This window comes from Magallana gigas, chromosome 6, assembly GCF_963853765.1.
Source record: "Magallana gigas chromosome 6, xbMagGiga1.1, whole genome shotgun sequence".
NCBI lineage: Eukaryota > Metazoa > Mollusca > Bivalvia > Ostreida > Ostreidae > Magallana > Magallana gigas.
The window spans coordinates 6,718,451-6,741,325 of NC_088858.1; the positions used below are offsets into that span (position 1 = coordinate 6,718,451).

At 35.5% G+C, this 22,875-nt stretch overlaps 2 protein-coding genes across 5 annotated transcripts; one reads left to right on the forward strand and one right to left on the reverse strand.

Annotated features, from left to right (window-relative positions):
* Positions 1–794: 794 nt before the first annotated feature.
* On the reverse strand, positions 795–17,975 carry LOC105340340 (protein starmaker). Of its 4 annotated transcripts, none has more exons than XM_066086438.1 (9): positions 17,873–17,975; positions 15,558–17,632; positions 15,159–15,283; positions 7,443–7,563; positions 7,183–7,320; positions 6,593–6,650; positions 5,121–5,192; positions 4,510–4,521; positions 795–850 (listed from the first exon to the last, which is right to left on the reverse strand). In XM_066086438.1, the coding sequence occupies exons 2-9, from the start codon at positions 17,583–17,585 to the stop codon at positions 810–812; spliced, it is 2,595 nt and encodes an 864-aa protein (XP_065942510.1). In that variant the 5' UTR covers positions 17,586–17,632; positions 17,873–17,975; the 3' UTR covers positions 795–809. The 4 variants fall into 4 exon arrangements, with proteins under 4 accessions (XP_065942510.1, XP_065942511.1, XP_011444644.3 ...); XM_011446342.4 differs by lacking the exon at positions 795–850 and adding an exon at positions 934–2,173; XM_066086439.1 differs by lacking the exon at positions 4,510–4,521.
* A 195-nt stretch (positions 17,976–18,170) lies between these two features.
* On the forward strand, positions 18,171–21,976 carry LOC105340339 (WD repeat-containing protein 91). The gene is made up of 2 exons (XM_011446341.4): positions 18,171–20,231; positions 20,508–21,976. Exons 1-2 carry the CDS (start codon positions 18,195–18,197, stop codon positions 20,853–20,855), a joined length of 2,385 nt encoding a protein of 794 aa, XP_011444643.3. The 5' UTR covers positions 18,171–18,194; the 3' UTR covers positions 20,856–21,976.
* Positions 21,977–22,875: the final 899 nt, after the last annotated feature.

The window sequence follows — 22,875 nt, forward strand, 5'->3', positions numbered from 1 at the left end:
GGGATTTCAATTTTTTTTAACATTTCCAAAACTTTTTAAAACATTTTTTTTTTTGGTTACATATAGTAAAATTTGAAAATTTGAAACCAATTGTAATTTACTTTAATTCACATTAATATCGACAGATGTCCTATACCACCTTCAACTTTTAAGTGCGATCGATTTTTTAAACTATATACCGGTATATTGTAGCTTAAAACTTTAAATAGTTTCCTATAGCATTATATAAAGGTCTCCTTCTTAGGAAGTTATATATAGTCTAAAAATGGTCACAGCCATCCAGCGCTCTTAACGTCTGAATAAATGTATAACTATGATAATATTGCGAAACTTTTAGAAATTATTGCAAATAATTGTTCTCTTGCTAGCGTTCTACTGAGATTTTAAAAACTTGGTCACTGACATTGTTTTGTTAAAATAAACAAATTTTTGTTTATTGAATCTCAAAAACCCGGGAAAAAAATTCCCACTGAACATATTGCAGTGGCAGTATGCACCCCTAGTGACCATCAACGAGATAATTTGGATGAGTAAACAGACTTTCCATTGATTTCCCTTAATATTTCATAACAATTTATTGCATGCATGAGATAGATGAATGTAAAGCGTCTAATGCACGTGACATGCAAATGAGGGAGGCCCTCGCAAACACCCACGTGGTAATCAAGCTGCACATCACCAACATGTTGGAATATCGACTAGCGCCAACAAATGATCGAATTATGTAACATCCCTGCTTAAAACCAATTTATTCCAGGGAGGGTCACTTTTGATTTTCATGTTACCCATCAAAACTAACAGAACCGTTATTAAAAGTACTGGTAATCTGTCATTAACTCGGAATCAAATACTTCAATGTAGATACTGTCTTCATACACTCCAGTCTTGGTCTTGTTTTCAATTTTTATTATTCTATTAAACTGAAAGTACTAGTTGTTTTTGATGATTTTATTGACTATTAAGTATCATATACCCAGAAATGATCTATTCTATACAAAATATGTATATCACATTAAAACATCATATTCCAATAAATAAAAACACTCTCTCTCACATTAATACACCCAATATACGAGATGATTCATAAAAAGTATACACTCCACTCTCTCTCTCTCCATTGAAATCTTAGAGGCTGCGGAATTCACAACAATTGTGTTTATTTTAATGATCTCTCCCACTGATGTGTTTATAACAATCAGTGATCCATCTAATTCCAATCTGTAATGCCATGACCACAACACAGTTACTACTCTACAGAATGTCACAAATAGGGGAATGCTTTAAGATTTAATAAAAAGGATATACCCAACTATAAATGCAGTGGACATATCATAATCATATTAGCAACAGTTAAATTAAACAGATGTTAACTTTAAGTTAATACATTTATGCAAGTTACATGTACTTTTCAAATACAAAGCCCCCAGATTGTATTTGAAACTCTAATTGCTTCTTCCTAAGAAAACAATTTCAAATGAAGGCATTGGTAATATCTTTGACATAATGTTCATGATGAAATAAATCATTTCCCATTCAAAATTTTGTATTTTTAGATTATTCTATTAATAACGCCACTTCCTTTTATACAGTTACAATTGAAATTGGGTTAAAAACATTTATAAGCAGACAATGGAAATTGACATGGATGATCCTGAAAGATTTCAAATCAATAAAGGAAATGTAAATGTAACATTGTTCAAATGAGATCGTAAAACAAAATGAGTGATATTTTAATTAGATGTAAATATCAAACTGAAATGCAAGATTGAGGGTAGGAGGAGGGGTGTGTGGACCACTTTCAATTAAAACAATGCACAATTTGAATCCATCACTTATTTATGAATACATAAAACGGTCGGTAGGAATTCATCAGACATCGGTTTATGCTGTAACTCTTCTGTTAAACAACTGCCAGTTTATCTCCCTTGTTAAAAGTGACCAATAAAATGCAGAGAGAATGACCTTTACTCCGCCTGGTGGCGGATTGGGAACATCAACACCTTGGCCTGCATGAAGGACAGGTCAGGCAGTGACTTGATGATCCTGGCCGCCTCGGTGCCCAGTTTGTCCGTGTGTCTGTTCTTCTTCACTGTGCTAACCTTCATACTGGCTAGGATGTTCTCCAACGGCTGGAGGTTTGGTTTTTGTCCATGCATTAACTCCGAATCAAATACTGCAATGTAGAGACAAGAATCATGTTATCAGAGAAGTATCATCATTACCCATGTGTTAGGTATTGTTGGGTTAACTCTACAAGATTTTGCCACCAGTGCCAAAAACTCTTGACAACAATAAAATGTATAATAATGTGCTATTGTTAATTATTTATCTTTGACATATGCTCATACTAGATGTCATACTATTATCACCATCATAGCTGAGCTCAAAAAATCTTTATACATTACAGATGTCAGATATTTACAAATTAGCAGCTGTAGAACAACTCTCTAAAAAAATATAATATAATGCAACAATAGTAAAACTGATCAAAAATTAGATTTGTGAAAGGAAATGCTCAGCATGGACAACCATATTAAAAGACTATTCAATTCATGCTATTTAGTTGTTTCCATTCTTATTTCTTCAAGGATTTGTACTTGTAAAAAATAAAAGTTTGTCAAGCAAAGGTTGAGACATAAGTTCTTATTAAGGTGGTATAGGACACTTCCATGTTGTGACGTATTGTTTATCGAAATAAACAATAAAACCAAGTGTAATTATATAAGTAGTTTCTTTCCCAATATTGTCACCTAACGGCATAGCGCAGTGGGTTAGAGGGTTTACTTCGAATCTGAAAGTCATGTTCGAATCCTGCTGGGAGTTTTACAATTTTTACTTCTCAAAATATTTTTTAAAACATTTTTTTGTTACATATTGTAGAATTTGAAAATTTTAAACCAGTGAGAGTATTTTAATTATAATGTACTTTAATGCACATAAATATCAACAGATGTCCCATACCACCTTAATAAGATAACATGCAATACATCATTAGACAAACAAGCACATAGCATCGAGGTGGGGAAGTGGGGGGGGGGGGGGGGGGGGGGAGCATGTATAAAACTGAAATGAAGGAAATTAACAGCGAAAATAAAATCATTAGACTTGTAGATCCGCTCCTCTATGATACGCTTAGTGTTGCAATTGTACGTGAGCGGATCTAAGTTCTAATTTTAATTAGATTGAAATTATAGGTACACTACGCTACTACCTTGCCCCCTTCCCCATTTGCTTATCAAGATTTTAAGATTTTTTGGAAGGGTCTGCCATTCCCCCTTTCAAAAAAGATGCTACGTGCCTGTTAAGCACATTTAAAATGGAACCAAAAAAGTCCACCAGAGTGGATGTACTGAGGAATCATTTAAGTTTGTTGGCCGGCAGCTCAGGCTTATTTTTGGGTATTTCCAGTTTTTTCCAGGTTTGTTGGGACGTAATTTTGTGGACCCATTCCCATGAATAATAAATAAAATAAAATTTTATCAGTTGTTGAGGATGTAAATTCATGGGCATTTTAGAGTCCCCTGGAAATCCATGAAAATTGAGCTACCACAAATATTAATGATTCCTCAGTACTGATATCCCAGGAAATGTTAATATGTGTAAATAGTAAGGTTACATTATGTAACACATGCAAACATTTATATTCAAACTCTTTTCACACTCTTTCTGATTTTATAGTTTTACTTCCTATATACAGTAATAAACCAGATTTACTTGTCTGCCCCATTTTCTCATATCCAATTACAAACAGATTTAATGAGAGGTCCATGGGCCACATCACTCACCTGAGTATATGTTTCTATTACCGGTAAGTTGTAACACCAGGTCAATTTTTTACCATAAAACTTTGAACTTTAGTTGTGACTACACCCTGGATCTACATATTTGTATATTCATTATTTTAATATAAGAAAGCATTTGTATGCCTATTATTAAAGTGGAATGCTACACAATGAATTTTATCTGGATGGTTAAAGTATCATTTATGAAAAAGAGTTTTGTAGTTCAAAGAAGGATGTTTGCTCTTAAAATTATTTTATACAGTAACAGATTTTTTAAAATATTTTTTTTGTACGAGCCCCAATATTGTTCTGGATTGCATTTTAAGTTTTAACAAACATATTTCTCTCTATCAGAATGTTTGCATTGCTAAAAAAAACCCAAAACAAATTAATATTGTGGACTACTCCCATGAAAACAATAAAAAATCTGTGTTATTTCCTTGTAGCCATAAACCTTAACAATCTACAGATGCCGACAAATTTTGATTATAAAAGCTCATTTTGGACTTCAGCTCTGGTGAGCTAAAAGTGTATAAGATGAGGGGAAAGACTGCTGGAATATTATTCAAGTGAAGAAAAAGATGCACTGTCTTTAACTCTTAAATAGGAGACAACTGCAATTATTATTTTGAACTTAAATGTATGATGTACATCAATTAATCCTCACACTCACACCAGCAACACAGACACAAACAACAAAGAGTTACTAACATGGAGTGGAGCTTACCCCAATCCCACTCTACAATTAGCAGTGAATAGAAAAGAAACAAAACTGTACAGCGGTCTTAACAAAGGTTCAGGAATGTTCTTTAGAAATATATAATTACCTCATCCAAACTTTATGAAATACATTGAATACTTTTATAACTTCACCCCTTTACCTATTTTTAAGGAGGCTGGGTGTTCAACAAATTAACCATCAAATTCGCCTTACACGTTTTAATATGATATGTTTGGCCATCAAGTATCATTTTGTAAAGCAAAAATCAAAACATTTTTGATTTAAAATATGAACATCTTTTTATATATTTTACAGAGCTCTTCATCTAAAGGAGGTAAATATAACCTAAAATGACCACAACCATCCAAAACAATTAGTGTTATCCTTTTTCATGTAGGAATAATAGGTAGCTCTTCTCTTTACAGAGTTATTATGAAATATATGGTAGTTATAACATTTGTGCTTTACAAGGAAGTGCTTTGTGCATTAAATTAAGTTAGTATTATATATAATTCAAATACATGTATATTACTGGTTAGAATAGGATTATTAATTAAGTTAATATACTAGTATATACTAAAAGTCTAGAATCAGTGAATGGATCAGATTCTGCTTACCTCCAGATCTGCCTCCAGATTCCGTCTCCTGGACAACCAGAAAATCCAGATCTAGGGATTTACTGTTATTTCCTGCAAAAACAAATAAACAAGATATTAAATGCATTTAAAATTTTAAATAAATGCTTAATTAAGGTGGAACAGACATCCGTCTTCAGTGACTAGTTCATTAACATGCTACAAAATCAGAAAGATGAATCATTCTGGAGTGTGTCAATGATTATTGAAGGTATCTTCAATATTGATATTCAAGACCAACATAAACATCCTCTAGATCTAAATCAAATTAATTTACTGGTGTATCACCACCTGACACCTGCAGTCAGCTCTCTGCTTGTCCAATTTAATCACTCTATCCAAATATTGAATACAAAGACAGGTGCTGACAGTTATTTTTACTTATTAGTTTTATTACTGACTGTCTATGAAAATATGTTGGGTTATTAAAAGTTCATTGCAGGTAAAGGAAAGCAGATTCTTTAATTGATTTTATAAACCTGGCATATTTCCACAGAAAGTTGGTAACAAATCTAATAAGTATTTCGTTCTGTTGATGACCAAAGATTTCGTTTGAAATATTTTGAAGATAAAGAAATCTACATACATGTAATTGTCTACTTGTTGCTGTCTGTAATTTGCTACTGAATACAGAAATATGGAGGACATGCAGTATAAACATGTATCAAATGACAGAACATCAGTCTAAGCAATGGCAAAAAAATTTCATTTGTCAGTGATAAAAAGAAGAGTCTGCAAGCATCCTAAGCTGGATTTTCTTTTCATGATGCTTTATGGCATTTACTGACCTTTAATGACTTAATGTTCTTTTAAAATATGTGTATCATAATTTGTTTGCATCTATGTCTGTCACATTTAAATACACATTTTTTTCTATATATTTAAGTATTTTGCACGGCTTTTACATGTATTTAATATTGTCCAAGATATAAAACAAATTAAGACATATCATTTTTTTTTCTTCAAATCTAACTGGATTTGTTAAAGAAATTTTGATATTTTGATGATACATACAGTTTCTTCAAGAACACCTACCTATACAGATATTTACAGCACATATTAATACAGAAAAACACCAGAACAAATTAAGCAATAATTATAAACCCATATTTTGTTTGCAATGGACCCTTCTTAATAGGAAACATAATACATGTACATGTATCACAAATATATGTCTGTACAAGGCATCTTGTGAAATGAAAGATACCAGTATATTAGTAACAGTTTATTACTAATCAGAGATTAATTGAAAGCTAATTGCTTCTGGTACTTTTATTGATAAGGGGGGGGGGGTATCATTTTTTTTCATTTGACTGAGCTTTTTAACTTTTTGATTCACTTTTCTTGAAAAGAAATACTATCTCCAATCATTTTAAAAGTAAAGAGGAAATTATGTGTACTGTATATACATTCTTTCACTCTATACTATACAATAAAATGGCCGATGTACTGACCTTGGAGAGGATTGGTTAAACCACTGGAGGACCAGTCAAACTGAACAGGAGGGATGTCCTACCAAAATAAAACATACTGGTTAATGATCTCATAAAAACTGCCATACCACAAGTGCAAAATTCATTCGACTTAAATAATAATCCATTATTATAAAACTGGTGAAAAATTCAACACATGTTGTCTGATCATCCAACAAATGTTGTAAATGTCCTATGCCAATAACAGTTAGCTATTATATTTGGCTGTAAGTTCCTAATATTCTTGTACATTTATGCATAGCATTTAGCGATGTACTTGATTTAGCATAGCCGCATACCAGTTACAAGTGCTAATTAGAATACACAGCCAAATGTAGTACGTTTACAGTACTAGTACTGTTGCCCCCAATGTTAGCCGGCAATGAAAAAACAAATTAGTTTTTTTCTCTAAATTATTGGCTTCTTGAAATATTTTTTATGGAAAGCTGAATAAAACTTGACAGTATTGTCAGCCAAGCATTTGATACTCATAAAAATTTCCAGAAACTCTCTCATCATACAAATACACTTACTCATGGGTTTAAATTCCTTACACTAAAGATTGGTCTTACCTGTTTCTGTGGTTCCTCCTTGCTTGTGTTGACTAGAGTGGGTTCTGGGTTGGTCGATTTAGCTGGTCCCTTAGTAGGCTCCAGGAGGGTAAGGTTTGATGCATAGATTGGAACAGAGGGTTTCTTGTGGCCTATCAGCTACAGATATAAGAAAAAAATAAAATACCAAATCTTAAAAGCTGATTCTCTCTCTATCTCTCTTTCCCTCTCTCTCAATATAAAGTAAACAAATCTAATGGTCCTATAACTACATTACTTACAATGTTGCGGGTGTCAATGTGAAGGCTAGATAAAAGCTGTTTGCTGCTCCGAGACTGGGACCACTTGAGTGGTGACTCCGCCATTTGTTTTGTTAAGGAGTTCCAAACTTTAGGTGGCTTGCTGTTAAAATATCAACAACACTTAGTGCTGATTATCTTCAAACTGATTTTATAAATTAAACTTTGAAGCTACAAATGTATACTTGTAATGGTTAAAATTATACGTGGTATTTGCGCGAATCGCGTGCCGTATATTTTACCTGTGTTTATTCTATTTATAGAGTTTCTGTTCAGCGCAAATTCTTTTTTTTAGAGATTATGTTTCTTTAAACTTATTAAAAATATCTTTTGAACATTTATCTAGTTGTTTTCGATTCTATTATGATAATCAGCAAAGTGAGACTAATTTGTGAAATTATTTATTTACTTATTATAATATTTGAGATTTAAACTAGTCTAACAAGTTTATACGGAGTCTCACTTCGCTGACGCCCTTGAGAGTGTTCAGGTGTGAAACGGGTGAAACGTGTGAGTGATACTAGTACCTTACATTATTTACGTCATACCTGTTGGAAGTGAGTGCGCTAGTCTACTAATTGACTGTGTGTGGCACCGCCGCCATATATTGGAGTAGCTCATTGCCAATAAATTTAATATTTAATTGAAATAAAGAACTTGAACAGAATAAGCGATTTTATTCTATTACAAAATGGCGTCGTGGACAGGATTTCAAACATTTTAATTGGCAATGAGTTACGGTTAGGGTCCATACACTGTGAAGACGCTCAACGTTGTGATCTGATGTGGCTGTGGCAATTTTGGCTGAAGACCCTGTTATTGTGTTGACAATACTTCGATGATCATCATAGACTAACGGTCAACTGATATCAAGAACTACGTACAAACACCGTTCTCAACGCAACGATACATTGTCAAGGACCTTGGACATTCCATCCTCATTACAGTGCGCGTGTTCCAATCAACAATCAACGCCCATTGAGGTGATAAACAACAATTGCACCTATTATTAACTGTAAACTCACTTATAACATTGTTTTTTGTGCATTGATTTGTATTTGAAAATGCCTACTAAAAACGAAATCAAAGAATTATTTGACCGTGAAAGAGAAAAGTCTGACCAGTTAGAAAGTGAGGTATTATTACTACATCGAAGGTTAAAGAAAGCAGAGCATGAATTAAGCTTGAAAGATGAAGAAATGAAACAAAAGAGTGATTCAAATCCAAATAAAACTGTGTTTGTTGCGAGAGAGAAGAAGATTGCAAGGTTGTGTGGGAGACCTGTGAAAGAGAGTGACCCTGATGTAGCAGAATGGCTTGATGATGCTAGGCAACATTTGAAAGTTATCAATGACAATGATGCTAGGATAGATTTTTTAATGGATAACTTAGGTGGTCAAGCTAAAGATGAAATAAGGTTGAGACCAAGACTAGAGAGAGATACAGCAGAGAGAATCTTAGAAATCATTAAGAGTGTTTTTGCAAGTACAGAAACTCTCGGAGCGCTGCAACAACAATTCTATCAACGAGATCAAAAACACGGCGAGTTGCTGCAAAATTATTCGTTAGCCTTAATGAAACTTCTTGATAAGATCGTGGCAAAAGATGAAAACGCGGTTACCGATTTTGATGAAATGTTGAAAGAACGGTTTGTTGAGGGCATTAGAGATTCATCTCTCCGAAGAGAGATACGACGGTTCTCATTCGAAAAGAAGGCTATGTCATTTGGTGAGTTTAGACAAAAAAAATTACAATGGTCTGAAGACTATAAAAATGAACCACTTAGCAAATCATTTTCTGCACATGAAATCACTTCACAGGAAAGTGTTAAATCAAAGGTTGTTAAAGATCAGAGTGAAGATCAATTGTCAGAAATTTTAAAAATATTGAAACTTCAGCAAACGCAAATTGATGAAAATCAGAAAGAATTGAAAAAATTGTCTGAAGCCATGAAAACAAGTAAACCACAGTATGAAAATAAGTATTTGCAAGGTAGACAATTTCCAAATGTTAGACAGTCCCATATAACATGTTTTCGTTGTGGTGGGAAGGGGCATAAAGAGCAAGACTGTAGTACTCAGTTAGACACCAGTAGTTTTTCGCGCAAAGGTAAGTCACAGGGGGCATCGTTCTCTAATCTTCCTTTAAACGAGAAGCGTCTGTTGTAGAGAGTCGCCCAGCGGACGAGAGAGCAGAGACGAAAGACTCAATTGATCAGAGAATCATAGATAGAGTTATAGGACAATGTCCTGTCGTAACGGTACAGATTGAAGGTAAGCCAATTTCGTGTCTAATTGACACTGGTTCACAGGTATCTACAATAACCGAGTCTTACTTTCGAGATCTGTTAAAATCTGAACCCAAATTGATTGACGTAACAAAATGGATGAAAGTGTCTGGCGCCAATCACTTGCCTATACCATACATTGGTTATATTGAGGTAGTGATAGACACTGCGCATGGTTCTGTGCCAAATGTTGGTGTACTGGTTGTCAATGATACCACAGACCAATACGGTAAGCAGAAAAAGTTGCAAGTTCCCGGAGTACTCGGAAGTAATTTCTTCCGTATTTTAAAGGAACAGGTTGAGCAAAATTTATATTCAGTCACTGAACATAACGATCAGTTGTTGAATACGTTGTCGATATTTGAAATGAGTACGTCAATTTCAGGTTCCAAAAAGTTGAGTTTTGTCAAAGTTGCAGGTCAAGATCCTATTAAAATACCAGCCAATTCAATGAAAGTTGTTATAGGTACTACACGTCAGACTTCTAGAAACTTTAGTGGTTTGGTACAAGCAGTACACGGTAATTATGGCACTCTTCCTAAAAACACCTTATTGATTGATACCTACGCAGATGTAGAGAACGGCAAGATCCCAGTCAGAGTCGTTAACATAGGAGACGAAGATGTTTGGTTGAATCCGAAATCCAGGCTTGGTATACTTCATGATGTAGAGGTTGAGTTTGCTAGCCAGCCGAACTGTCATGCAGAAATAGAGGTAAGGAATCAAGAGATCAATGTGTCTATTGAAAGTATTCAAAAATGGAAAGATCATGATGTCAAAGCAGTTGTCAGTACAAAGAATGCGATTCAGATTCATGGTGTAGAAGTAGATATTGGAGAAAATTTATCAGTTGAGGAGAAAGAAAGATTAATTTCAATTCTAAATACTCACCAAGATGTTTTTTCTAAGAACAGTGACGATTTAGGGTTTACTGATACTGTCAAACATAAGATTCTTACATCAGATGAAGTCCCTATCAAACTACCACATAGACGCATCCCTCCTAATCAGATCGAGGAAGTGAAGTCGCACATCCAGACTCTCCTGAAGCAAGGCATAATCCGACCAAGCACAAGTCCCTATGGTGCTGCCGTTGTCCTGGTGCGCAAGAAAGACGGAAGTTTACGACTTTGCGTTGACTATCGACGACTCAATCTTAAGACGATAAAAGATGCGTTTCCTATCCCAAGGATTGAAGAAGCATTGGATGCACTTCATGGAGCAAAGTTCTTTTCTACTTTAGATCTGGCACAGGGTTTCTATCAGGTACAGATGGATGAGCATGACTGTCACAAAACAGCTTTTAGAGTTGGTCCTTTGGGTTTGTATGAGTTTGTTCGCATGCCTTTTGGTCTTTGCAATAGTCCAAGTACGTTCCAAAGGTTAATGGAAGCTTGTTTGGGTGACAAGAATTTTGAAATTCTTCTTTTGTACCTCGATGATATTCTCATTTTTTCTCAGTCTTTCGATGAACATTTAGAACGGCTTGTATTTGTGTTTGATAGGTTAAGAGCTCACAATCTAAAAATCAAACCGTCAAAGTGTCATTTTTTTCACAAGGAGGTGAATTATTTAGGTCATGTTGTCAGTGAAGATGGTGTCAAAGTTAACCCTGATAAAATTGCTGTTATTAAAGACTGGAAAACACCTCAGACAGAAAAAGATCTTCGTTCATTTTTAGGGTTAGCCGGGTACTATCGGAAATTTATTAAGGGGTTTAGTCAGATTGCTGCTCCGCTTCATTCTGTTCTAACTAAACAGGAGAAAAAGGTCACAGGTAAGAAAATGGTAACAAAAGAAATTCCGTTCAAACAAAAATGGAATGCAGATTGTGACAATGCATTTGAAAAGCTTAAATCATGTTTAACGAGCACTCCAGTTTTAGGCTTTCCAAACTTCAGCTCTCCATTTATTGTTGAAACTGATGCGAGTTATGATGGACTGGGCGCAGTTCTGAGTCAGCAACAGGAGTCCGGAAAAGTAGTCATCTCTTATGCATCTAGAAGTCTCAGACCAGGTGAGAGAAACATGTCGAATTATAGCTCAATGAAATTAGAGTTACTTGCACTCAAATGGGCGATAACCGAAAAGTTTCGAGACTATTTACTGGGTAGCAGTTTTATTGTATACACAGACAACAACCCTCTTAGCTACCTTAAGACATCAAAATTAGCTGCTAGTGAGTTAAGATGGGCATCTGAGCTGGCACAGTTTAATTTTGATATCAGATATAGATCGGGAAAAGCGAACAAAAATGCAGATAGTCTTAGCAGAATGTACCGCGAAAGTAATTCAGAAGAGATTTTAGCAGATTTCTCACAATCTACTTCTTTAAGAGAAATTATTACAGATTATCAGAGACTTGAAACGGACAAAGATCTTGAAATCACTGAAAGAAAGGAATTAACCCCCATTTTACCAGGATATACAAATGAGGAACTCAGAAAACTTCAAACGGAGGATCCAGATATCAACAGAGTTTTCCAATGGTTGGAAACTGGCCACAAACCAACTTCCAGACAAATTTCAAGAGAAAGGAGAGAGGTGAGGAAATTTCTTCGAAAGTTTCATTTGTTACAACTGAAAAATGGTGTGTTGTACATGACCAGTAAAGGCTTGGACGGTGAGTATTTGCAATTAGCTATACCAGAATGTCTTAGACCACAGATAATGGAGTCTTTGCATGATAGTTCCGGACACCAAGGTCGTGAGAGAACAATGGCACTTATAAAGAAAAGATGCTACTGGCCAGGAATGATAGCGGATGTTGTAAGATGGATTGAAAGATGTGAAAGATGCATGATCGCTAAGACACCGATCCCTACAATCAGACCATCACTAGGTAATTTATTAGCAAAGAGACCTTTAGAGATTTTGGCAATGGATTTTACTCTGTTAGAGAAAACTTCAGATGGGTTTGAAAACGTTTTGGTTCTTACAGACGTGTTTACAAAATACACAATGGCTATTCCTACAAAAAATCAGAAAGCTTCAACAGTTGCTAAACACTTGGTCAATGAATGGTTTCATAAGATTGGTATCCCTAGTCGATTGCACAGTGATCAAGGTAGGAATTTTGAAGGTGAGGTCGTGAAGGAGCTATGTAAAATATATGGTATTAAGAAGTCACGTAGCACGCCATATCATCCTGAGGGAAATTCGCAATGCGAAAGATTTAACAGGACACTGCACGACAGGTTGAGAACTCTCGACGCAGATCAAAAGAGAAAGTGGACAATGTATTTACCAGAACTTGTTTATGTGTATAATGTTACTCCTCATTCTTCTACAGGTTTTTCCCCTTATTATCTCCTTTATGGAAGAGAACCGAAATTACCCGTAGATTTCTTACTAGGGATCAACAATGACAGCGAGTCCTTCGAAGTAGATGAATGGTTACATACACACAGAGAACGCCTTCGATACGCATGGGCTGCTGCTGAGAAAAACACAGAAAAAAGTGCAGAAAAACGACGCGAGTTCCATGAGAGGAAATCTACTCATTGCTCTATTGATGTCGGAACAAAGGTTCTCTTGAGAAATCATGTACAAGGTAGGAACAAAATACAAGATGTGTGGAAACCAGATCCTTATATCATAACTGAGAAATTGCAAGAAAATGTTTACAAGGTTAAGTCAGCGGATGGGTATGATGATGTAAAAGTTCTACACAGGAACGAGATCTTAGATACTAAGGAAAAAGCCCAAAATGATATTGACCCTTGTGAAGAGCCTGACTCAGACGAGGAGATAAAGACATTCGAAGTTACAGAAATAGAGAATGAAGGAGATAACCCTGATCCAGAATCTCAGGTAAGTTTAGATGAAAACGATAATAAACAAGAGTCGATGCCTCCGGAAGATAATATTGCAGAGAACAAGCAGTCTGATATTTTAGATTCTCCATTGCAATTAACTCCGGGTCAGAGTCCCACTGACAATAAAGTTTCTGTTGGACATGGGCAAGAAATACCTCTTAGACGCTCTAATAGGTCAACGGCGGGTAAGCATCCCAACCCTTTCAATTTGCCTAAATCAGTGTTATCCAGAAACATGTCAGTAAATGCAGATTCTTCTAGTTCTGAGTTTCAGGATTTCGGAAATGCTGTAGCAGCATTAGGTGCAAGTCTAAGCGCAAGCTTAAGTCAAACGTTTTAAGAATACTTGCATATGAAAAACAGGTCAAACTCAGATGATTGTACATAGATTTTTTTTGAATGGGTATCCAGTTTTATATGTTTGTTGATGAGGGCATCAACATAATTGCGCGGGGGAGATATGTAATGGTTAAAATTATACGTGGTATTTGCGCGAATCGCGTGCCGTATATTTTACCTGTGTTTATTCTATTTATAGAGTTTCTGTTCAGCGCAAATTCTTTTTTTTAGAGATTATGTTTCTTTAAACTTATTAAAAATATCTTTTGAACATTTATCTAGTTGTTTTCGATTCTATTATGATAATCAGCAAAGTGAGACTAATTTGTGAAATTATTTATTTACTTATTATAATATTTGAGATTTAAACTAGTCTAACAAGTTTATACGGAGTCTCACTTCGCTGACGCCCTTGAGAGTGTTCAGGTGTGAAACGGGTGAAACGTGTGAGTGATACTAGTACCTTACATTATTTACGTCATACCTGTTGGAAGTGAGTGCGCTAGTCTACTAATTGACTGTGTGTGGCACCGCCGCCATATATTGGAGTAGCTCATTGCCAATAAATTTAATATTTAATTGAAATAAAGAACTTGAACAGAATAAGCGATTTTATTCTATTACATACTGATACATATGTAACAGAGACACTTATTGCCTCTGCTGGGGTTTGAACCCAGGTGCTCTGGCACACCAGTCCAGCACTCTACCGATCGAGCTAAAGGGTTAACCCGCTAGCCAGAGCTAGTAGGAATGCCATATACCTGACTCTACCACATTGTCCCCCTCCAAGGAGAGAGGTGTCCCGACTCTCCTGGAGTGCCAGCACCTATGGGGCAAAGTACAAGAGACAATATCTCTCACCCGCCAGAGAATACCCAGGTCCCAATGTGGGCGTCAAATGTAACAGAGACACTTAATGCCTCTGCTGGGGTTTGAACCCAGGTCCTGCCAGTCCAGCACTCTACCGATCGAGCTAAAGGGTTAACCCGCTAGCCAGAGCTAGTAGGAATGCCATATACCTGACTCTACCACACATATTGTGATAATTTTCATACATCATATTTTTTTGCAAATATGAATCTTGAAAGTTCATCGCACAATAAATAGTTTTGTACAAAATAAATGCAAAAGTGTGAGTTTTTACTCCTTTAGAATTTGTTAACTCATTTTATTATAAAAACAAAACAAAATAATAAACACACACAGACTGAAGTTTACTTGTAAAGACAAACAAATTGCCAGAAGACTTACCCCTGTGTTGTTGATTCTTTATTCTGAACATAATCTTCCAATACAGCTACTGACTCCACAGAAGGGACATCTCCAACATCCTCAAGGAAACAACTCGTCACAGTTCTGTCAGACAGCTCATCCACCTAGTGACGGAGAGACAAAAAATATATAAAACCAAGCATTGTCCAAAACCGTTTTTGCTGGCTTAAAATTTATGAGTTAACTGCTTTTCTCCTCTGGAGAGGAGTGGATCATAAAACCTTGATTAACAAAGGTGGGTCCAAAACAATATCAACAATTCTTTAACATATGCCAATGTTTTCCTTTCTTAATAATTCCATTCATATCTAAGATATCTTTAGAAAGATCATTTCTTTGACCTACTGTATAAGAATCATTACGGTATATGTAGTTCACCTTTTCACTTTGTCTAGGTTGAGGTGGCTCAGGTTCATCAAAATCTCCAAAGTCCCCGAAATCGTCCCCACCCCCCTCCTGCCACTCATCCTCCTCCCCGTCTTTCCACTGACCACTGCCCTGGTTGCTCCATTCATCCTTGGGATTTTCAGTATCATCTTTAGCTACTGTGTTCTCAGTGGTTTCCTGAAATGAAGCCCAATTACCACTGTCTTCCCCAGTTGCCTCCCCTGAAAAGGCTGCAAACTGACCATCGGATTCACTCCTATCAGCATCTCTTTGAGCTGCAGAGTCAAAATCAGCAAAGTCATCAAAATCATCGTCATCATCATCATCATGTTTTATCACAGTACTTTCACTTTTGATGATATTGTCCTCTGTTGGGTCTGCAAACTTTAGATCAGGATTTTTTTCATCTGATTCATTATTCTCACTGATTACTTCTGTATTATTAGATGGGGAAGAGTTTAAATCTGCAAAGTCATCAAATTTATCATCATCTTCATCGTCATCATCATCATCATCTTGTTTTAGCACTGTACATTCACTACTAGTTTTAGTGTCCTCTGTCAAGGGAGAGGACTTCTCCTGATCATCTAATTTATTTTCACTGTAAACCTCTGTATCCTCATTGGATGGAGAAGAGTTAAAATCAGCAAAGTCATCAAAACCATCATCATTATCAGGTTTAATTATATCACTCTTTTTATTTTCCTGAGCCTCGGTTTTGTTATTTTCTTCATTAGCCTGCACTTCATCACTAAATGGAGCAGAGTCAAAATCTGCAAAGTCATCAAATTCATCATCCTCTTCAGCATTGTTTGGAACACTGGTAACACTGCTGTCAGATATCTCCTCTTTCTCCTTGCATGCATCAATAACATCTCCTTTTGTATGAGCAAGATTTTGATCTTTTTCAATTGATAATGATACACCCTTTGAATGAACTTCTGTTGTAGTTAAGACATCATCTTGCTCTTCTTCATTCTCACAATATTTGTCATCCCCATTTGAACTTGTGTTTATAATGGCCCCATTTTTCATTTCAGAGATATCTTTTATACTTTCACTTTCCTGATAAAGGTCCTGAGTCTGGGTTTTCTCCTCAAAATATGAATCAGATAAAGATGAAGGGTTCTCATCTGTTTCACTTATTTCTGCCTCAAAGTTTTTACTTTGAACTGATATGGATTTCTCATTTTCCTTATCTCTTATATCTAAAACATCAGATGTAGATGAATTTATGTTTTCATTTAAATTCCTACTGCCCTCCCCTTCAGAAATGGTATTTGTATTTCCTTCTTCATTGCCTTTACCAGTTTGGGGATCATATGTAGAAGTAGAGTCTTCATGAATACCAGCTTTACTTTTATCACTCACAGAGTCTTGCACTGAGATTTCAATCTCAGAATTCACTGTTTGATTGGAATCAAACTTATCCGTTTCTGATGAACCAGAAGTATGGATGTCACTATGATCTTCAACTAAAGATTCAGGGCTGGTTTCAAAGTTTCTAAAATCCCCATTAGAATCTTCATTTAGAACTTCAGATGGACTAGAAGGATCGATGGGTTCATGAAGGGTTTTTCCTGCACCATTACCCTTATCACAATTTTTAAGAGGATCACTGGGTGAAACCTCTGAGCTAAAAAGTCCGGAGTCAACATGTGGAACTGTGCCTAATCCCTTTTGCAACACACTTTCTATACAATGACTACTGTTCAGATCTAATCCAGAATCACTACTTGTTATCAAACTACTACCATCTGCATCAAGTTTGAGTTCCATTGACTTTGTAGAAATCTTTTCCTCGGTAATGTTAGAATTTTCCTGTGTTGATGTGGCATTTTTTGTGGGAGTGTTATTTGAGCCAGAATCAGAAAAGGCTGCCCAGTCCTGCGACACACTGTTCTCTGATACATCATGACCAGCTCCCATGAAGTTTCCAAAGTCTTCATCCCAATCATCACCCTCCTCCTCATCAAATGGGGGAGGCGATGATGACACCATTGGATATACCCCCGACATTCTGTACTGAATGTGAGGTTCAAGTTTCACTGATTCTTCATACTGACCTACAGACAGTATAACAACAAAGTTAGCATATAAAACTTCATCAAGATCATCAAAGTATTAAAAACAGTGAAACATGAATTGAACAGCTGCTATTCACAGATGACAGAGAGAGGATGTACATCAAAGATTAAATCATAATTAACATATATTAATCGTTTCATCACATTGTGACGAAACCGTTAATTTAAAGAAGTGCTTATTTCACTATAGCTGAAAGCAAAATTGTACGCAAATCATACCGAAAGTGTCAATTCAGGAACTAAGGTACACCTGTCTGTAAATTTGACAACTCCCGTCATGCAATTCATATCCTGAATTTTTAGTAAAGCGTACTGTTTCTTTTCGGACAGGACAACCAATAAATCTGTCCACCATATTTCACCGAAATACTATATATGTTCGCCATTGTAATTCATAAGAGAGAACTAAAGTCGTTATTCAAGAAAAATGCACAAAAAACTAAGAGTGCTGAGAAATTTGCCAAAATATGAATGTAATATGAAATATTGGACATTTAAACGTACAAGTTAACTTAAATTTTACTTTCATTTTAGAAAAAATATGGCGGCTGCAACAGGGCGAGTTGATGAACTCGTAAAAGATTATTTATTATACAGAGGTTGTACAGCCTCTTTAAGAAACTTTGAATATGAACTCAAGATTGACAAAGATAAGGGTTTGCGTGCTGACAAGATTTTAGAGCAGTTTCAGCAGTATGTCGGAAGTCACAGCTTATCTAACCTGAGAGACTTCTGGACCCACTTGAATGGTCGCCTCTTCTGTCGATTGGAGCAACGTTACATACCAAGTGTTAAAAAGCTTGAAGTTGGACTATTAAAGCTTTATGTTGTTAATGCATGTCAGAGTAACAGGCAAGATAAAGTTACCGAGTTTTTCGACAAAATGGCAGGCGATTTGCAACAGCAGCCGGAATTTAGGGAATGGTTCTGTTTCCCTTTCATTAAAAATCCTGAAGAGAACAGCCACTTTGCGATGTACTTCACAAAGACGTGGCAAGAAATGTTTTACTTATCACTCTTTAATTTTCTGAGTGTCATTATCAACGTTATGCCCGCACCAGTTCTTCTGAACTTTGATATTGAACACAAAAGAATGAAAAATTTACAGGAAGAAAATGAGATGCTGAAAACCCAGTTACTCTCTGCAGACAGAACACTAGCACTGAAATCAAGCTGTACAATGGAAAGAAAGTATGTTGGAAGGGGTGCAAATTCTGCAGAATTGTGTTATGATTTTAGTGACTTGGGAGATGAGAGTTTAGAGATTCAGAAGCAGCAGAAACCTAGTCGAAAGATTCCATTTTCAAATTCGCCGTTATTCAACCGCAAACCAAACATTTTAACATCCAACAAAAGTCCAATTAAGTCTCAGAGTAAGGCAAAGACAGGAAAATCTCAAGCAATGAACATAAAAAAAGAAAATGGTAGCACAGCTTTACCTTCCAACCAAGGCCATCCAGAATATACAAGTAGATCACTTAGTTCAGGAGCAGCAGCTCAGAAAGTAGGGCACCCTGAAGCTACCTCAAGGTCTTTAAGTCATCAAAATAAGCCCATCCAACCTAATACTCCAAGTGAAGCCTCAAGAAACAAAGCAGTAACCTCCCAAGGAAAAGCAAGTAGTCTACCAAAAGTTGAAGAGTTCACTGCTTCCTCCGCTAGTAATGCACCTGTACCAAAATTAGAAAATCTTGATCAAAATCTTATAGGGGTACAAAAAAGTCCAGATAATACTTCAAAAGAAGTACTTGCTAGTAGAAGGACAACAAAAGAGTTATCTTATGATGCTCAGGAGGATTTGACACCTGTTAATGAGAACAGATGTTTATCGGAGGCCTCCAAACCTAAAAGTATCATTGACAAGTCAGACTATATAGCAGATGACCAGGGCCCATTCCTTCTCCTTAGTCAAGAAGATTATAAAGAACACAGATCTGCCATTTCTTATGCTAGATTTAGTGTGATGGGGCAATATGTAGCAAGCGTTGACGTAGATGGAATTGTCAAAATATGGTCATGGAGTCCCCAACCAGTAACTTGCGCAACAGTCATGTCAAAGTCAGCTTTTCTTTCACTGGAGTGGGCAAGCAAACAAGACCGATGGTTGCTGCTGGGTAATCGGTCAGGAAATATACGTCTGTTTGATGTCAAAGAGATGAAATCATTTTATGAGGCAACTTCAGATTCAAGCTACCCTCGAATTGTAAGCCTGAGCTCTAACCAATCAAATGGCACGTTTGTCTGTTCTGCTACAGTTAACAGAGCACGCAGTGCATCTGGAAGTGATCTACAAACATCAACCAATGCACGCGTTGGAAAACTCTCACTATGGGATCTACGATCTATGAATCAGTTGAAGCACCTTGAAGTCCAACCAGGACCTGTAACCATAAACTGTTGTTCCTTCAACCATAACGGACATCTCCTGTTGACGGGAGGGGTTGACGGAACCATCCGGCTTTTTGACATGCAGCAACACAAGGTGATTTCTCAATGGGAAGCCCATTCTGGAGAAGTCCAAACTCTACAGTTCAGTTCTGACGAGACTAACTGTTACAGCATTGGCACAGACGGGAAGGTAAGGAAAAAATACCTCAATGTATACTGAATATGATACTGAAAATATTCTAACGTAGTATTCAAGGATTGAATTTAAAAGTAATGTTTTAGGTCTGATGCAACAAATGATTGCTTGCACACTTTTGCAAAGTTAATAATTATGTTAAAATGATTCATGTAATAATGGATTGTTTTCCCAAATAACATCAGTTTAATTTTGTTGTTGATAGGATTTGAAAATACAGTATTTTAATGATACCTTTAATATTCTAATTTTATTCAAATTATTCCACAGCTCATTCAGTGGAGTCTCCACAAACAAGGGGTCATGACAGATCTTTCCATACACAACGGGGCCTCCCTGCCCTTCCTCCCTGGATTGCAAGGAGGGCTCAAAGAAATACCAAGGGGGCAAGTGTTCACCATGGAAGCTGATGGAGATTACATGTTGACATGCGATAAGACCCGAGGATGTATGTACAAGGTCAAGGACAATTCCTTGTCACATGTCATGAATATTCAGGGCCATGCATCGTTTCTTACCACAGTTGACTGGTCACCAAATATAGACACAAAAGTTTGCATGACTGGGGCCACTGATGGAACCATCAAGATCTCAACTCTTCTGTCCACACAGATATGATGTATCAAAACAATACATCTGTTTATACAATATTTGGAGTTTTTATATTGTCATTGATTGAGATGTAGGTTTAAGATAACTGGTAAAATTTTATCATCATCATAGACTTGTACATTCAAGACTCATTTTGATGTATACATTTTCAAATTTTTGGATATATATATGAAGTAGTATGTCATTTTTTTATGTTTCTTACAGTATTTTAAAATTTACATAGGTAAGTAATATTCCTGGTAACCAGTACAATATGTTCATTAATTTAGTTGTTATAGTGGTATTCAGCAGTAGTTTGGTTACAGATAAGCTCAATTTAGAAAATAATCTCCATTAAAATGTGAACAAATGCGTTGAATATGGATCAAGTTGAAAATATGGCAAATTTTATGTTTTTTAAATATTATGTATTATAAAACTGTGCAATAGCATTTGCTTCATCTGTCTGTTTGTCTGCCTGTCTCTTTTTACACACTTTATTTCCATGATTTCAATTTGATTCAAGTTTTGAAGTAATGAGATGAATGAAAAATGACAGCATTTGATGTATTAATATACATGTATGTTAATGTATGTAAGTGATAAACAACTTTGATGTTTTGGACCTTTGGTGGTTGTCGGCTGAAAGACTCGGACATTTTGATGAACCAATTGATTTCAAAAATTGTGCATTTTGTGTTTTTTTATTAATATCAAGAAACTGTGTTGTTATGAGGGACAAGGAAAATCCGGGGTTAATTCCATGATAATCTATTTTATATAAAATATGTTGGTTATTTAGATTTGTTCTGGTATTTTTTTTTTTTTCAAGACATCGTTTTCACAATTTTCACCATACACCAAAAATTGTCTAATACAATGTACTGTGGGAACTGCGCAATATTAGTTTTTTTTAAAGTATATTTTAACTTAATTTTCCAAATTATTTATGAAGAGATAATTATCATTTCAGATACCTTTACATTGCATATTTTTTTTGCATCAGACTTACCAGGTTTAATTGTAGACTATCTGCCATGATAAGTTTATCATTCCTAAAATATTTTATGTTTATTCAGATTATTTATTTGTTACAGTAATTATTAATTAAGTTATTTCGAATAAATTAAAAAATTATCAAATCTTTATTGTTGTTAAAAGCAGTAAGTTATTTGATGCATAATGTCATTTTGTAAACTAGTATATATATTCGATTTTAATAATGTGCACTTTGTTCTTATTCTGATTGCTTGCTCTCTCTCTCTCTCTCTCTCTCTCTCTCTCTCTCTGATCCCCAAAGGAACATGGATCTTTTTCAGTATTTATAATGAAGAGGTACATGTATGCAGAGGTAAATTTAAGCAGTGTTTCCATTCTACACGTCTTGCACTTTTACACATAACCTCAGAGATTTTGCGAAGTTAAGTTGCATTAAATCAATGTCAAAGGTTATTAATTATCGGCTCCTTGTTAACAATCCACCATCTTTATTTCTGGTCCAATTTTTTTTTTAACATGTATCACATCAATAGCTGGCAAAAATATCATCTTTAAAATTTTTTAATGTTATTGTAAATAACTTAAAAGGAAGGAAAATCTTTTTATACTATATAACTCTTATCAGATATATAAACGTATGTGTAAGTATTTGACCTCTTTCACAACAACACCATCCAATGTATAGGCCCATATCAGATATGATTGCGATAATCCTCGCATAGTAAGATCAAATGTATGAAATAAGACATACATCATTTAACGTCTGAACACTGCTAAATAATGATAATATTTATATATAATAATAATATTTATTGTATAATACATGGATCAAGCAATACAATTCAACAACGACAACATTTATGTACTAGTATTTCATACACTAGTATACAAATAGTCTTCGGCAATATACTTCAGACGCTACGCCGACGTAGATTTTGCATTTGAAGTCAGTTTTAAAAAAGCTCATACGAGGTCAAACTATTCAGATGGTGATTCGACTTTGTCGGTAGCCATACGACCACTTACTTATTTTTTAAATAAAAAATAG

What these genes read in the sequence shown, in the direction of transcription:
- LOC105340339 (XM_011446341.4), top strand. Translation starts at nt 18,195, where the DNA reads ATGGCGGCTGCAACAGGGCGAGTTGATGAACTCGTAAAAGATTATTTA. An exon ending in GCATTGGCACAGACGGGAAG is followed by an intron (nt 20,232 to 20,507) that starts GTAAGGAAAAAA and finishes ATTATTCCACAG; the next exon opens with CTCATTCAGTGGAGTCTCCA.
- LOC105340340 (XM_011446342.4), bottom strand. Translation starts at nt 17,585, where the DNA reads ATGTCGGGGGTATATCCAATGGTGTCATCATCGCCTCCCCCATTTGAT. An exon ending in AAAGAATCAACAACACAGGG is followed by an intron (nt 7,564 to 15,158) that starts GTAAGTCTTCTG and finishes ATATTTTAACAG; the next exon opens with CAAGCCACCTAAAGTTTGGA. An exon ending in ACATTGACACCCGCAACATT is followed by an intron (nt 7,321 to 7,442) that starts GTAAGTAATGTA and finishes TTATATCTGTAG; the next exon opens with CTGATAGGCCACAAGAAACC.